The sequence below is a fragment of the Falco cherrug genome, chromosome 7, assembly GCF_023634085.1.
Source record: "Falco cherrug isolate bFalChe1 chromosome 7, bFalChe1.pri, whole genome shotgun sequence".
Taxonomy (NCBI): domain Eukaryota; kingdom Metazoa; phylum Chordata; class Aves; order Falconiformes; family Falconidae; genus Falco; species Falco cherrug.
In genome coordinates, this window is record NC_073703.1 from 43,531,631 (window position 1) to 43,547,316 (window position 15,686).

Sequence of the window (15,686 nt, forward strand, 5' to 3'; positions counted from 1 at the left end):
GGTGGTGTGCAGTCCTAGATACTACTCATAAGGTCATTTTTATGTTGCAGATAAAGTGGCTTGTATGAGGTTTGATAGCCCCAAGCACCTGTGAGCTTTTCCCTTGTTTTCCACATGCTGCTATGAGAGAAATGTGGAATGGTAAAGAAGGCTTCTCTGCTGTATTGAGTTGGTTCTTATTCCATTATGAACTTCATATGCATGCCTGATCAAGACCACCAAAGCTACACAGCTGTTACCTGGCACAATCTGAGTGAAATTTGTATAATCATTGCTATCAAAACACATAGTGTAGAACACCACCTACTCAGGCCTCTACATACATACATAGTAATCTCAGTTTAAGTATCAAGAACATGCATGCCGTTCTGAAGTTCATGGCAGTGGCTGATTTTCCACACAAGACAAAAAGAAAATCCCCACCACTTGTAGACATTTTCCATCTTATTTTCCTCCCTGTTATCCATCTTTTTTCCAGACCCATAATGTTTTCATTTCTGCTTCACTTCTTCTGTCCCCTGTTACTACTTCAGTGTATTTCTTTGCAGGCATTTTGCTTCCTTCTCTTGCCTTCCTCTTCCTTGTTCTTCCTCAGTAGCCACTAGTTATATTTTCCTCTTCTCTGAGCATATTATTTCTTTTCTGATGCTGTCCTCCAACCCCACTTGTCTCATCAATTGATCCCTAAACTGTTTTATTTGTCTGTCAGAATTTAACCTGTAGAGATCTTCCATTCAGGAAATGCTATTCTAAGATACTTAGTTTTCCTTAAAACATCCTGGAGTGAGAGTCTAGGTTATGAAATACGTTCTTTAATAAGGCCCTCCAAGGAGATTCACATGCTTTTAAAAATAACTCATGTCTCTATCTGCACACAGAAATTACAAGTCACACATTTTGCCTGTTTTGAGCATTTCCTAAGTGTTCACAGCTCTCATTGCTGTTTCCAAAAGCAAACCAGCAGGCTCTTGCCTAAAAAAAAAAAAAAAAAAAAAAAAAAAAAAAAAAAAAAAAAATTCTGCCTGCCTCAAATTTTCCTCAGCCTTATTCTATTCTTTCAGAATTTTTCCCTCTGCAGCTATATTTTGTTCTTTAACTGCTGCTCACAGCAATACGTTTTGAAATGTCGATACAAATTTCTCAGTTGGGAAAGTATATTTTTTTTTGTACTTATGAAACTTCAGATGCTGTTGTGGGTTCTATTAGTGCCTTAGCATCATACATTGTAAAAGCAGGCACTGGGAGGATGAATAGAAAAAGTAGAACAGCTTTTAAAATTCTGCTTTCCAACCATTTTTGCCCCAAACCAAGGCACACCGCAGACTATAGGAAAGCATCACACAAGAGAGGCAAGAATGGCTATCCCTACATCAGTGGGAATTAATACTGATATCACTACAGTATTTTGTTACTACTGAAGTAACTCCTATAGGAAGCAGCCAATAATTCCACTGGATGATTATGGGACTATCCTTTCCCATGCTAGTAAACATAAAAAAGCCTGCTCTTCAGCAAAACTATTTAAAAACTTAGTAGTTTAGGCAGTAAAGAATTAAGGATGCACACAAACTTTGCAGTGACCATGCTCTTCTGGCCAGGAGAGTATACAATGAAATCCTTCCTCAACATTGAGGCGCATTTATTCAGAACAGTTTTACTCAATTTTATCAGAGCATTTTTTAAAAATTTTTTTCTGCAAGCAGCCCACAGTGCCAAATTCAGGTATCTAAAGCCGAAGTTCCTTGGCATGGAAAATGTGTCTCTGGGTGTCTCTACCACTGGAGTTTGGAAACCTTGTGGCCGTTCTGTGAACACTAAAAGCAAGGTTTAACGTCCTAAAGTCCATACATAAACTCTTGGTTTGCCTACACTGTATTTATTTTCCCACCCACACTCCATCTCATACAGGATAGAAGACTTCACCTGAAACCAGAGAAACTGAAGAAAGTGGTACAAAGAAAAAAATTAATGTTACAAAGAGCTTAACCTATTTATTTCTGTTCTGGTCAGAGTTGAGCTATGACTGAAGGTACTCAGTTCAGTTGTTTGAACTCAGCAAAAAATTAAGCAGTTCAGTTCTAATGATCACACACATATACATTACAGCTAGCTGTTCTCTGAACAAGATTCAGCCCATACACCACCCCCATAGGCAAGTACATGAGTATTTTACTCATTACCAGTGAGTATACACCATCAAATACAGCATTTCAGAACTTTAAATACTATTAGTTGTCTGTGACTGATTATCTAGATATAATTGTAGCACTGATAGCACTAGGTAGGCAAGCATGGGTAAGTTCTCAGTTTAATAGCAGCTACTGTATTTCTCTGAGTTTATGTTACCAAAAGGTGACTGGCTAGTACCGTATTCTTCAACAGATCTTTAAAAAGATTTAAGAATTCCACAAGCTTTTATGTTGTTTTACAGGTCAAGTTGAGTTTGTTACAGCTTCATCAGACAAGGGCTGTGAGGAGGAACTATTTGTTTAAAAATCTTTTCATTAGACACTCCCAGGCTTTTTCAAATTACTGCAACATGCTTCCCAGAAGTTCATTATGTTAGGTGTTTTACATGTTAAAGATGTAACTTATTTCAGCCTCTGGAAAGGAATCCCCAGCAGCTGAACAAGCTGAACATGAGTAAGAGTGAAGATGTAGGAGGTGAGAAATAGAACTGGAGATAGAAAGGGAAATGCAGTTCAAACACAGGACACAATTTTTTTTATAAACATTATTTTTTAATCAAGGGAAGCTTGTGATCTGTCAGCATCAGCTAATTTCTCCCTAAACACTAAAACTGTAAATGATAACAGCTGCTGCTATGTTGAGAACAACCATTCAACACATTCCTGAGAGTCTGCATCAGCACATCAGGCCAAGACCCAACCACAAAGCACAAGTACTGGAAGCATTTTAAAAACCAGACAAAAAACTTGGCAGTCAACAGATGGCAAGTGAAGAACAATTAACTCCCGAATTTGTATTCCACAGAAAACAGAATGCACAAACTGCAGAGCTAGTGGCATTTTTAAGTTTAGGAATATTAAGTGTGTGCAATACCAGTGCAACAGGGTAGCGTGGCCGAGCGGTCTAAGGCGCTGGATTAAGGCTCCAGTCTCTCCGGGGGCGTGGGTTCGAATCCCACCGCTGCCAGAAATGTTTTCACTGTCCAACTCTATTCAAGGTCTTTTCCAACCTGAACGATCCTATGATTCAAAGCCTTAACTTCTACCAGAGTGTCATTAACTTTGTGATCACAATGTATGAAACAACCTGAAGAAACAGAACTATCAGAAATTGGCAGTATTAAATTGTCCGGCCAATAGCTAGAGCATGCTGTCTCTCGAAGTCTAAGAATGCTCAGTTATGTTTCAAAGCACTATCTAGTTTGTAGTCTATTTTTAATTGCAAACAAACTTCAGAAAATTCGGTTTCTAAAAATGTTAAGTCTATTCCCAGTCCTCCATTATTTTCATGTAAGACTAATATGCCACATAGGATGTTAAAACCACGCTGAACCAACAAAACCCCTGACAACTGGACCAAGTTATCAAAAAAGTAGTTTTAACGCAGAATTAACTGCAGGGCATATACACAAGATAAGCACTGCAAAATATCAGATGACTGCGTGCATATAAAACAAGTACTAATATTTGTGTCTCTGACTACCACCTAGTTATCAGGTGTCCCTGCAGTCACTTTGCAGTGTAATGAAAGACAGACACAGTCCCTTTCCCCACTTTGCTCCTATATACACCATATCATGTGACTACTGACAGGTGACTTTTTTTCTGGTTGCCAGCCTGCACAATTAAGCATCAATATTAAGGAAACAGAGAGGAAAAGAACTGAGTACTCTCTTCAAAAATATGTATTGCTACACATTATTCATGTAAGTTTTAGATGAGCTTCAATTAAGTTGTGTTCCAAGAGGTCTGAAGCTCAAACGTAAGACTGTCTCATACACACTGGCATATTTTACTACACCCACCTGTATATGAGCACGTATTTACATGCTTTCTATAAATTTACATAAGACAAAAGTTGTGAGGTCTGTAGAGAAAGCACTGTACTTACAGAAAGTATCTTTATATTGCATACATTGTCATTATGCCATTTGACAAAAATCAAACTAAATTATCACAACTTGCAACATTAGAATTGTTTCTCATGCTATACACTTCTGTCAATTCTGAATGAACAACTTCCTCATTCACTTGTTGAAAAACAACCTAACCTATTACGTACCGCTTTGTTAAAAAAAACCAAAAAACAAAACCACCAAACCAGCACGCCAGACTCAGTAGGTGAGAACATCATTTGTCACAGGTTTACATCTGGATCTGTTTCTCCATATTTATACTTGCATCTCATGTGTGCTTTTGTCCCTCCACTCACTACCCTCTCAACCCAAATGATACAGAAGAAAAATAGAGAACAGCAGTAAGAATGATCAAACAATCTCTACCCTAGGAGCAACAGGCTAAGGACTCTTCAGCCTAGAAACAGCTAAAGTCTGCAGAAAGAGTGGTGTGGAAAAGGTGATCACAGACCACATTGTTACTGTCTTTCAATGCGAAAAGGAAAAACCATCAAATGAAACCAATTCTCACAACACTCTGCTTCATGTGACATTAAGTTGTTCTAGCCGAGTTCCACACGTTGCGAATGCTAAAAGCTTACAGGCATTTAAGAGAATACACGAGATGCTTGCAAAGGAGGCTTCTAAGTCAGGAAGTCTTCAGGGATAAACTACTGCATACATGGCTGACCACTGTACTTTTCTATAAGCATCTGCTTTTGGTCAGAGTTTTGAGATGTTCCTTTGATATGACAAAGTTAAGCTTTCTTCTTCCCCAACAATGGATATTTTAAAGTAACCACTGTGACAAAAAGGGAAAGATCTGGGGGCTTGGCTCTACCATTTATAATGCGCAATGTATTTTCCTCAGCCAGGTCCTAGCCATTTATGCCCATTTTAATTCAAAACTTCACCGACTGGCCGTCTCCATAGGCTCTGGTTCCATAACCTGGCCAAATGCATGCTATCTCAATGTGATCCTACACTCACCTCCCTGCTCTCTGCCCCCTTGAACCTGCCCTTCCTATTGCTTCCTTGCATTAGCAATCAACTCATCATTTTGTGCTGGTTCATGGAACAACACCTGAAAACTTGTGCCATTTGGTTTTGGCCAGTCCAATCCAAGCTGGTTTAAAGCACAAGAAATGCCAATAAGCACCAGTGCCAGTACAACTAAGGCAATGAAGACAGCCATGCACAGGCTGGTGTCATGGTACAGCCAACTGTTGATGCAGTTCCATGTGATAAGGTAGGTTGGAATCTGGCTTCTCAAACGTCTCAAAGGAACAGACTAGCTTAGGCGTTTAATTCTCTAACAGACTGATCTGCTGAGTGAAACAGGTACAGCAACCTACCTGTCACCAGAATGTGATCTTGAGTTGCAGCAAAGCTTCACTATATATGTATTCTTCCTAGGCTGAGAGTCTAAGCCTGCAGCAGTTGTAGGTTTAAGAGAGGCCTCGAACAAACAAAAATGATTGCCACAATCCCAGTCTTGTCAGCATCCTTTCTGCAAATCTGAACTTGCCCTACAACTACTCAGCAAGATCAAGATCTTGGCTAGGTTTGTATGAGTAACTTTTGTGTTTTGATCTGCTGTACGTATAGAAATGAGATTATTTTACTCTTATGAGTAACTAACTACAATCCTGCTGAAGGCTCCTTCTGTACTGGATATTGTTACAAAATTTCCACAGCCTTTGATGACAAAGGATGGCCCAGTAGACAAAATCTTCATCTCTAGCAGTTAATGACACCTTTGAAAGAATGATTTTTGACAGTTAGACTTCTCAAAGGTCAGATCCTATCACTATAAAGTCTAATGCAGAGTATCATTAGACTGAAACACAGCCTTAGAACAGGTTATCTCAAGTTATGGAAGCTAAATTAACTGTCACCTAAAGATATTTGGAACCACCTTCTTTAAATGCTGGCTCCTAAAGCTGCATAAAGGAAAAACTGCCAGAGGTATTGGTGTCTACTAAAACATTACAAATGTATTTAATTAATGGAAGGCATGTCACTAATGACAGCGGTTTGTATAGATATACCTCAGGAACTCTTATCTACCATGGGCACACCACTAGTACATAACATAATACTTACCTTGGCTCTCTAGTAGCTCCATTTCTTGGACAGTTTTGCCAATTTTTTTCTGAACTCCATTGCTATAACAATCAACTGGCAATTCTCAAGAAAGAAATATCTTGGGTGCATTAAGCTATTTCTGGTTTTCAGATAAAAGATTGTTATGCATGCATCATAAAGGTAAGTTTACAGTGCAATAAAACACCAGCCATTCAAATTCTTGATGCCAACAGTTAATTTGTTTCCAGCAGTACTTAAATCACTTGGTGTTGGTGATTGATCTTGCCAATATGTATGTTTCTTGCACTCTGAAAAGCTGTTTGGGTCCCAAACAGCCCCACTCTACCCCCTCCAATGCTGCTTATTTACACTTCTGTAACTATGTTAAGGGTACAAGTGGAAGTTCAGTTTTGAGAATAGCGGCCCCTAGCTTTTGCATTTGACACTGACTATATTTAATATGTTGTGTTTATTTTCAACTTTAAAAAGAAATTACAAAGCAGCACAGAAACTGTATTTTCTCAAGAAGAAAATTGTCATGAAAAAGGTGGACACTCTCAAGATGAAAACTAGAACTTCATTATTGCTGTAAGGTTGACGGCTACACAAGTGTTACATAAGAGCACAATAACACTATTAAAGAGTCTTAAAGCCTGAAATCTTTTTCTATGGGAAAATCACAACAATCAGACAGTAGGGAGCAGTGGAATAAACTGAGAACAGACAAATCCTACTCCTGTAATTAATACGATTCTACCTTACAGGCACACTGTACAAGATTACAGTTCCTGCTCCCAGTGTATGAAATTATTAATTCTTCCTCCTTTTCGCTACTACAAACAATAAAGCCAAAATAAACATTTTTTCATCTGCTTACTTAATAGTCAAGTTTTCAGCAGCGGCCCTTCACACTGCAGGAAGTTTTCACACTACTTGCTGTTTCAACTAAATAATATAAAGCTATATAGTGATAGGTTAATTTGATCTTTACCTGAACATAGCAGGGATTAGAACAGGACCACCCCTGACTATCTTTGCCAAAACACTGATTAAAAGGAAAAACCAGAATGTCAGAAGTCGAGGATTCTCACACATTTAAAACCCACGTTCTCTGTGGTTCATTTCATGAACAGATTTAGAGTGAGCGTATGACTAGAATGCAGTAAAAACTGCTGAAAAGCCTTTAAGATTCAAAGCAATGCAACCACCCTCCCACACCAAGAATTATCTCTAGTCCCTAAACAGAGGTTTGGCAAAGGAGGGAGAAAAGAGGTTAAAATTTTGCAGTGTTTCAGTGGAACTTTTTCTCTTGTTACAGCAGACCCAGCCAATGTCTTTTTTGCCTCTCACCCTGATGACCACAAGGCATAAGCTTCATTAGGAACTGTTTACCCAAAAGTATTTACCAAACCGTTCTTACAGTTCTCATTACTATTAGAGTACTCGTATTGGACTTATAGCAGAACGTATCTCTAAATTTTCTTGCATAAACCAGCCTGCAGACTTCTGCTAAAAGCTGGAGCAGATGCTTAATAAGTATCCAATGTGTTCTCAATCATCAGTAAACTTAGCTTAGACACTGCATTTAAGTTTTGGTTATTTTGATGCAACAAGAATAAAAATACACTTCTATTTTTAATAATTCTCTATCTCTTAAATGACTAGGTGGATTTTACTCCAACTGCTAAGACTGAACTACAAGCAGAAACAATTTTGGTCTAACACACCTAGAATGATAAAAAAGTCATTAAGAGCAGAAAGGTTAACTAGTTTGCAAATAGGGTAAAGGCTTCAGATTGCTGAAATTTTCTAAGGTTCAAGTGTTTCAGAATCTTTTATATTTCTGATAAGTTAAATGCTCCTGAACAAATAATTCTGTTCATCAAAATGATATTAGAATGAAACTGAGTTATAGAAAAACTCACAACAATGAGATCAAAGGCATTAAGACTTACAGTTTTAGGCACAGGGAAGAAAAATCAAGATCTTTTTACATAGGTTTTGGCCCTCTGAAAATTATTCTGGTGATGCCCCCTCCCCTGCTCCACGTGCAAGAAATCTTGTGTAGAATGCAAGCAAGATTCAGAGTGGAATGCAAGCCAAACATTCTCACAAGGTTTCAGTTCGGGTTTGTTGGGGTTTTTTTGAGGGGCGGCCTTTTTTCCTGTTTGGTGGGGTTTTTTTTTTCCTTAAAGCGAAAGTTTGGCAGATTGCTCAGATCTGAAACACATACGGTCAACTCTTGGCAAAAAGACTAACTCAATTATTCCTGATTTTCTATCTATTTGAAGTGTGTTTTCCAGAACTAGCAATGCATGGGAAGTCCAGGGTCAAAACAGGAATATTGAAATTATTTAAAATTACTGTACAATCTGGTGATCAGTTATGTTAATACAAAAAACTTCATTCATTAAGCACAATCACATCAGTACTGTATGTAAAATCTTTGCTTGACAGCATCCAGAAATAACAGTAGCCAGCTTAGAGCATTATTTTACCCCTTGATGTCAGCTGCTGTTAAAAGTAAAGTCTTTTTGCACAAATTTTTTCCTCAGTGCTTCATTATTCTGTTATTAATAGCTGTTTACACAAGTGATGTTTGCTTTTTTTCAGAGCACAGCGATATCAAAACCAATGCTTTCTACTATAGGAAGTTGTTGGATTTTTTTCTTGTTTCAGTCTCTGATCAATGCATTTTCTCTAAGTTTTCTTCCGCATAAAAACCATGCTGGAGAACAATGTCTGAAATTGTCTCTAATGTTCAGAGCATCAGAGACCACACTACTACATCAACTCCTTAATAAATGTTAAAGGAGTTGTTTACAGAAGTAATGAGTTCTTTTAGATACAGCCAGAAACCATCAATCATAATATCGTGATCTTAGGAGACTACAGTTATACAGTTACGGTAGGTAACTTTTAATATCATAATATTAGTAAATTTTCATTTGGGAGTATATCACTAGTCAACAGAAGCGAAACGTTATGTGAATATCTATGAATATTATCTAGGAAAGATGTATTCATAAAAAATATTTTTAAGGACTTATAGCATACTAACATTTCAGAGAAACTTCCAATTTCTCCTCTGGAAAAGAAGAAATTCCACAGGAACGAGTTTGAATGGTTTGTCATCATAGATTAACTGCTGTTGGTAACATTTTGGTACTAACAGGTTCACCAGAGAGAAGGAGGTATCAACAACAGGAACAAGAAGCTCACATCCCCACTATCGGGCAGTAGATCCAAGTACGACAAAAACAATCTAAACAAGAGAAGGAAGCTTTTTGTTGTCAATACAATGCACAATTAAGTCACAGGACTCACTAGCACAGGATTCTGTAGAGGGCTAAAAACCAGCAAGAGTAGTTTAATAAGGAACTTGATGTGTTAAGAGAATAAACAGTGTTGTAGGTACTAGCCATCATGGTCTGGATATAATTTTTATCCTAGAAAGCCTTTAAAGTAAATCATAGGGAACATATACTAAGAGATATTACATACATACTGTTATACCAAACCCCATGGCACCTGTCACAACTGCACTAAGACTAGACTACAAGGTAGATGGACCTTAGTTACCATGAAAACCTTTCACGTCTCCCAGTCCTCTGCTTCACACTAGAATAATAGTTACTTTGGGTCATACTTGTCTTCTACATACTGAGACTGCTGTCATAGGCCTGGAAGATACAGTCCTTCAGCTTTTAAATAGCCTTTTATGAAGATGTTCTTGGAGTTGTATCAGAGGTTTTAGAAGACACATTTGAGAACTCAAAGCAAAAAGTTTGAGAAAAGTCACATGGCTTTGCAAATGCATTTCAGGGAAAGAGCAAGAACAGCAATCAGTGCAACATTAAGAATTGTTTTTCAAATTACAACCCAGACACATCACTTCAATATGAATATGCACTCAGCCTAGTTTTAAGAAGCACAGAAGAGATTTGATCATCCTTTTCAGCAACGTTTAGTATATGTTACAATTTCAAAATATTTTTGTAATTTCAGTAACACAGAGTCAGATCAATACCAAATCCATATTTGCTGCGTAGGAAAAAAGACTGCTTCTATTTTAAAGAAAACCTTGTATAAACTCCACTTGCTATCAGCTTTCTAACCCAGAAATACAGAACCTAATAATTAGATTATTCAGTCATATTTGTACTCATCAATATTTGCATATTCTCAGTACACTCCAGGATTTATACTTCAACTATGAACTCACAAATGCTGAAGGCAAGAAAAGGACTCCGAGTTCGTAAGAACGGATCATCAACTGAGTGCCGTTTTTCTCCAGCGCTCCCCAAGCTGCCTTAGATAGATTGGCACTGCAAAGAGAAACAAAGCATTTCAGTGAGGCATAATCTTCATGGCAGAAAATGTTTAAATACCGCAGTTGTACCAATGCACTTCTGATTGAAGTGAAGCTTTACTGCTAGAACAGTTTTTTCATGAAAAGTGATCTGGGTGTTATTCCTTATTGCTATTTTTATAGCACAGTGGGAACAGCAGAGACAATATGTAGAAGGGTATCCGTACACCACATGGATAATTATAGAAGTCTATGCCATACAGATCTACAAGACAAATTCAGCCTTTTGAATCTTCCCTGCACATTTCAAAAAAGGAGGTTGATACTGGTAAATAGCTTGTTTGATGACTTTGGAAGATTAAAGGCTAGCTCAATTACGACTACCTACATTATAATACATTTAGTACAAAGCATTTTTGCAAGGGTTAAACAGTATCTTTTGCTCCTGGCATTTTGTTCTTTGAGATATTTATGAAAACAAATATTAGAGGTATTCTCGTTTTAATGTGTTATTCAGTACCATGTTGTAGATAATCCTTCATCAGTATCTGCTATGAAGTGTATCAATTTGGGAGTCAAAAAACCCCTGCAATTCTGTTGTCAAGACCTACTTCTACAGCAAAGCACAAAGCTTAAACACTACATTTAAACTGAGAGAAATACTGCATGCTTCTTTGATAGTATCAAATGATGGAATAGAAGAAACATGAGAAAAAAATAAAAGTGAATTTCTGAATTAGGTGGACTCAGCATCGCATCTGAATAACTTAAAACCTTTAAAAGCACCTTAATCACTACTATCATTGCAGGCAACTGTATTGATCAGCAATGAAATTCGGAAAGACAGAATATAAGAGTAAGGATGCAAGACCATCACCTATAGCATACAGGTTTGCACAAAAATCAGTTTTGGCAGAACTGAAACATCTGTATTTTTCATTCACAGTAAGACATTCTCCCCTCATGTCAAGAAATTTCTTGCTCCCTCTTTTGGCTTTAAAAAACAACAACAGAAGTACAAAGCTAGACTTCAAGCTAGACAGCTGAACAGCTCAGTCTAACAAAAGGTCATATTCCAAATACTAGGTATCTACATGTTTCATAATAAGGCAGCACAAGTATAAACTTTGGCTTAATACGCATCTGTTTCGTACAAACTAGCACATTCAAGTGCAGCATGTGTTAAAGAAATTTAACCCAAGGTTTAAAAATACTTATCACTTCAGTTGACGCTGAACCAGCCCAGACAAGATTTTGGTGACTACTGCCAACAGTTCCTGACTTAATCATTTCAACCTGCAGCCCTCAAAGGGGCAATAAAATGAAGAAACATTAAATATGGACAAAAATTCTTGTCACTACTTGTAATAATATTATGAGGATTATGGCAGTAATTCACCTGGACCTGCAATTGACAAGAACCTTATATATGACTTTTTTTTTTTGTGAGAGGTGTATGGTTAGTTGTTTACCTTGTAACTAAGAACCATGCAATCTTCTGGAAGTCAGGAGAGAGTCTCATGTATGTCTTAATGTGAGGCATAGCATGACTTCGACCCGAGACTTCTGCTGACCATTTACTAGGAAAAGAAAAGGAATTGTTTTCATATATAGTTTTATTTTAAGGCCTTAAAATTACCATACTACAGTGCCATGTTTTCAGTGATATTACCCTACACTTGTTGCATTTAGTCTCATTTCCCCTACAGAAAGGCTGAAAATGCTTTAACTGAATTTTTATCCTGAAATCTGATCTCAATAGTAGTCACAGGGCAGGATTTATTTTTTCTTGACAAAGCAACCATTTTCCTCAGGGTACCAGCTCTCCTAACAAGGTTTTCCACTCCTCCACTCCAGCTAGTACTCAAGAAACTGAGTCCAAACTTCCAGCCAGTATTTCTTCTTTGAAGACTACCAATGGTTATGCATTTAAACAAAAGAGCTTAGGAACAAATTAAATCTCACAAAACTCCTCAAGCTTATTAAAATTTGTTACACATGAAGTAAAGGCAGGGAGCAACGAATGAATTCTTGATACTGCCCTTCTTCCCTTTTCTATGCCCCTAAGCCACTGAGAAATTTGGGGGCTTAAGAGAATAGAGCTTGTATCTATATGTATATATAAAACTAGTTTAAAACAGCAAGCCATTGCTGGGGTAGTTCAGCATCAGTGTTACAGATCTAAACTGTAAGCAAGCAGTAAATATATGCACATAACTGAAGGGTACATAATCATGGTAGTATTTAGAAGCATTTTCCATTCGCAGCTCTTAGGTCTGACTCAGTCAGGAAGGAGGCTTTTAAATACACCTTCCTCCACCTAGAGACTTCTTTCCTCAGTTTGGAATATAATAGGCTCTGGTTCTGCGTTTCTCTAATTCAGCGTTCTCCTCTAAAAAGCAAATCAAAAAAGAATCAATCAGCTCTGAAAAGCCCTCCTAAGTGAACTGCGTTCATTTAAAAGCTTAAGATGACTGAAGTGGAAGGGCTGGAATTATTTACCTAAGTTGACTTTCAGGACTAACTTGCACATAGCTAAGCCAAGAAGCTTTGCCGTTCAGGGGTCAAGACCTACTTCAAGAACCCCATCCTGTGATGAAGGAAAGAAAACTGTTGCTGAGAACTGGTCCTGTATTCCTAAATGGCAAGAGAGGAAACACTGTATGCATGTTTGGAGCAAACAAGACATTTTTATATTTTGTTGCAAGCCACACTGAAGTCTGTTTCTGAAGAACAGACTAAGATATACATGATACAGAAACCTGTAAACTAAACTTGTGTTCCCCTACAGAACTCCACACTTCCCATACATACAGAGTATAGGGCTATAAAGAATTCTTGTTAACAGCTTTTATCTCACAACTGACAGTTGAGGCAAACGTTATCTACGAGTTTAAAGCACAAAAACCCCTGGGTAACTCCAGCAACATTGTAAAAATGAAAGCCAGGAAAAACAGTAGAATTGGGAACCGAACACAGACTTTCTTTAGCTCTATCTTGCTGCCTTACTGAGGGATAAAACTCCTCCCACTATTAACTGCAATAATTTTGAGCTACTGTCCCCGTCTACTGCCTTTCTGCCTCCTTATCTTTGACAGATACAATTAAGTACTGTGTTTTAGCAAGAGTACCACCACTTCTCTTCCATTTACTAGCTACAGTAATCTAATTGCAGTTAGTTTCAATTATAAACTGATTGAAACTGGTATTCCAGAAAGTTAAAATCAGAAAAGGGAGCATCTATTTCGGCCATATTTTCTTTGTAGGACAGCACAAATACATAAAGACAAGAAGGGAAAAGAAAGTGACTATGTTCTCCAACTGGGTTTGGGTTTATTTTTTCATTTGGTTAGTTGGGGTTTTTTTTAAGTCATTACCCCATTGAGAAACTCAGATGCTTTTAGTAAAAGCATTATTAACAAAGAAGTATTTAAGAAATGTTTTCTCTTCAGCCTAAAAGCTTATCTCCAGACTACATAATGACATTATAAACCAAAAGAACTGGAAGGGGTTTCAGATGGGTACAATATCACATTTGATTTATTCTTAATACAGCTAAATTTCAATTTCACCATGGAGCTTTCCTGGCATATTTTAGGAAAAAAAAAAAAGCCAAAACAGATTACAAAAACCCTAAAGTAAAATTCAAGAAGTTGCAGAGCATATGTCAATATAACAATTTCAGGCTACTTCTAGCCAAATTGACTTAACACATTTTAAGCAGTAAACTTTTCATCAGAATGCAGCTGGCAGATGATGTACACAGGACTGATCTCATGTTGCAGTAAACCTCAGGCATGTTCAGTCTCAAGATAAATACCGTTAATTAAATGAAACTAGCTTTGACAAATCTTACGGAGCAAAACTACAGCTTGAGGTATGTTGGTTTGTTGGTTTAGGGTTTTTTTGACAGTTAGAGGTCATGGTACCATGTAAACTAAAAGCTCAAGTGTGGGGTAAGGAAAAGGAACTAACAAAAGCAGCAATTAACAAATCATTACGCACTGCAAATCTCTCCTTATCAATTAGCAATACTGAAAGGAAAAAACAGCAACCCTATCAGAGAGAAAACTGAACAAATTGCACCATTTACACAGTAGCTAATCTAACAAAGCGATCTAGTAATCATTTGGTACAATCAGAAAAGTAAAATCAACATTATGTTTAGTTACCTAATTCTTCTGAGAAATTACAGTTCAGAGCTGCATTATAGGTTAAATAGACTCAGCCAGCAGAAGAGACAGACAAGCAGCCCACACACATTACAAAAACTGTTTGCCTGGGGCAGAGGTTCTACCTCTTTGGGTGAGACTACAGGACACCACTTTCCAACTCCATTACTCTCTCCCTGCTTGTAACAAGGAGCTATTCCTTCTATTTAAAACAGCCCTTTTGTTGCCAGAGCAGGACCCTAGTATGCCCAATGAGACAGGTATGTGGGTGTTTTCTCATTAAACAGGAATAAATCAATGAATGATCTCATCAAGTAACATTCTGTACACTAAATAAGAGACTAACTGAAAAAAGCTGTATTTTTCTTCCAACAAGATTCTCATGAAGTATATATAGAAACTGAATTGAAACTGTATGAACACCCCCAGTTTTACTGTCTCCTCACTTTTTTAATCGTAACTGAACAATCTTGAAGTCTTGAACATCTTTGTAGCTTTCTTCCTTGCCGAATGTGCTCATAGAGCACACTTCAAAGGCAGGAGAAACAAAGCCTCACATGCTTTCTGTTCCAGTTCCATTCCTTGGACATGGATCAGCAAGGCTCACAGCAGCAATCACGTTCAGTCCAGAATGGAGAATGCTCTCTGCCACTAGCAATTGTATTCTCAGCCCTCTGAATATATACACAACTTTACATGCTATTACTTAGATATGGGGAAAGTATCTTACCAGAGCAACTCCCACCTGGAAAAATTAAAAGTTTCTGCTGAAAGGAATGGGGAGCTGTGGTCTTATAAGAGGTTACCAAATTATTATTTTTTTTTGATCTGTGCAAAACAACTTTTCCCATTGTTCTCAAAACATGCTTAAGTTTTTAAAAATTCAGCCTCAGGGAGACATCTGGCATGGAATGTGCTAGATTTAGAATTTGGCAAAATTAGTAGCATGTGAAAACAGAATTCTTAATGGAAAACGTCAGGCACCTTTAAGAGAAGATATTACCATGAGAGACTGAGAATTTTTGCACTT

At 37.5% G+C, this 15,686-nt stretch overlaps 1 protein-coding gene and 1 non-coding gene across 2 annotated transcripts in view; one reads left to right on the forward strand and one right to left on the reverse strand.

Moving 5' to 3' along the window:
• Positions 1-15,686, reverse strand: part of TDP1 (tyrosyl-DNA phosphodiesterase 1) — a 45,408-nt gene that overhangs the window by 10,566 nt on the left and 19,156 nt on the right. The window contains exons 13-14 of the mRNA XM_055716570.1: positions 11,957-12,064; positions 10,398-10,500 (exon numbers count right to left, since the gene is read on the reverse strand). Coding sequence (XP_055572545.1) covers positions 10,398-10,500; positions 11,957-12,064 — 211 coding nt within the window. The remainder of the gene's footprint in view (positions 1-10,397; positions 10,501-11,956; positions 12,065-15,686) is intronic.
• On the forward strand, positions 3,075-3,156 carry TRNAL-AAG (transfer RNA leucine (anticodon AAG)). The gene has a single exon. It is a non-coding gene; the product is annotated as a tRNA-Leu (tRNA).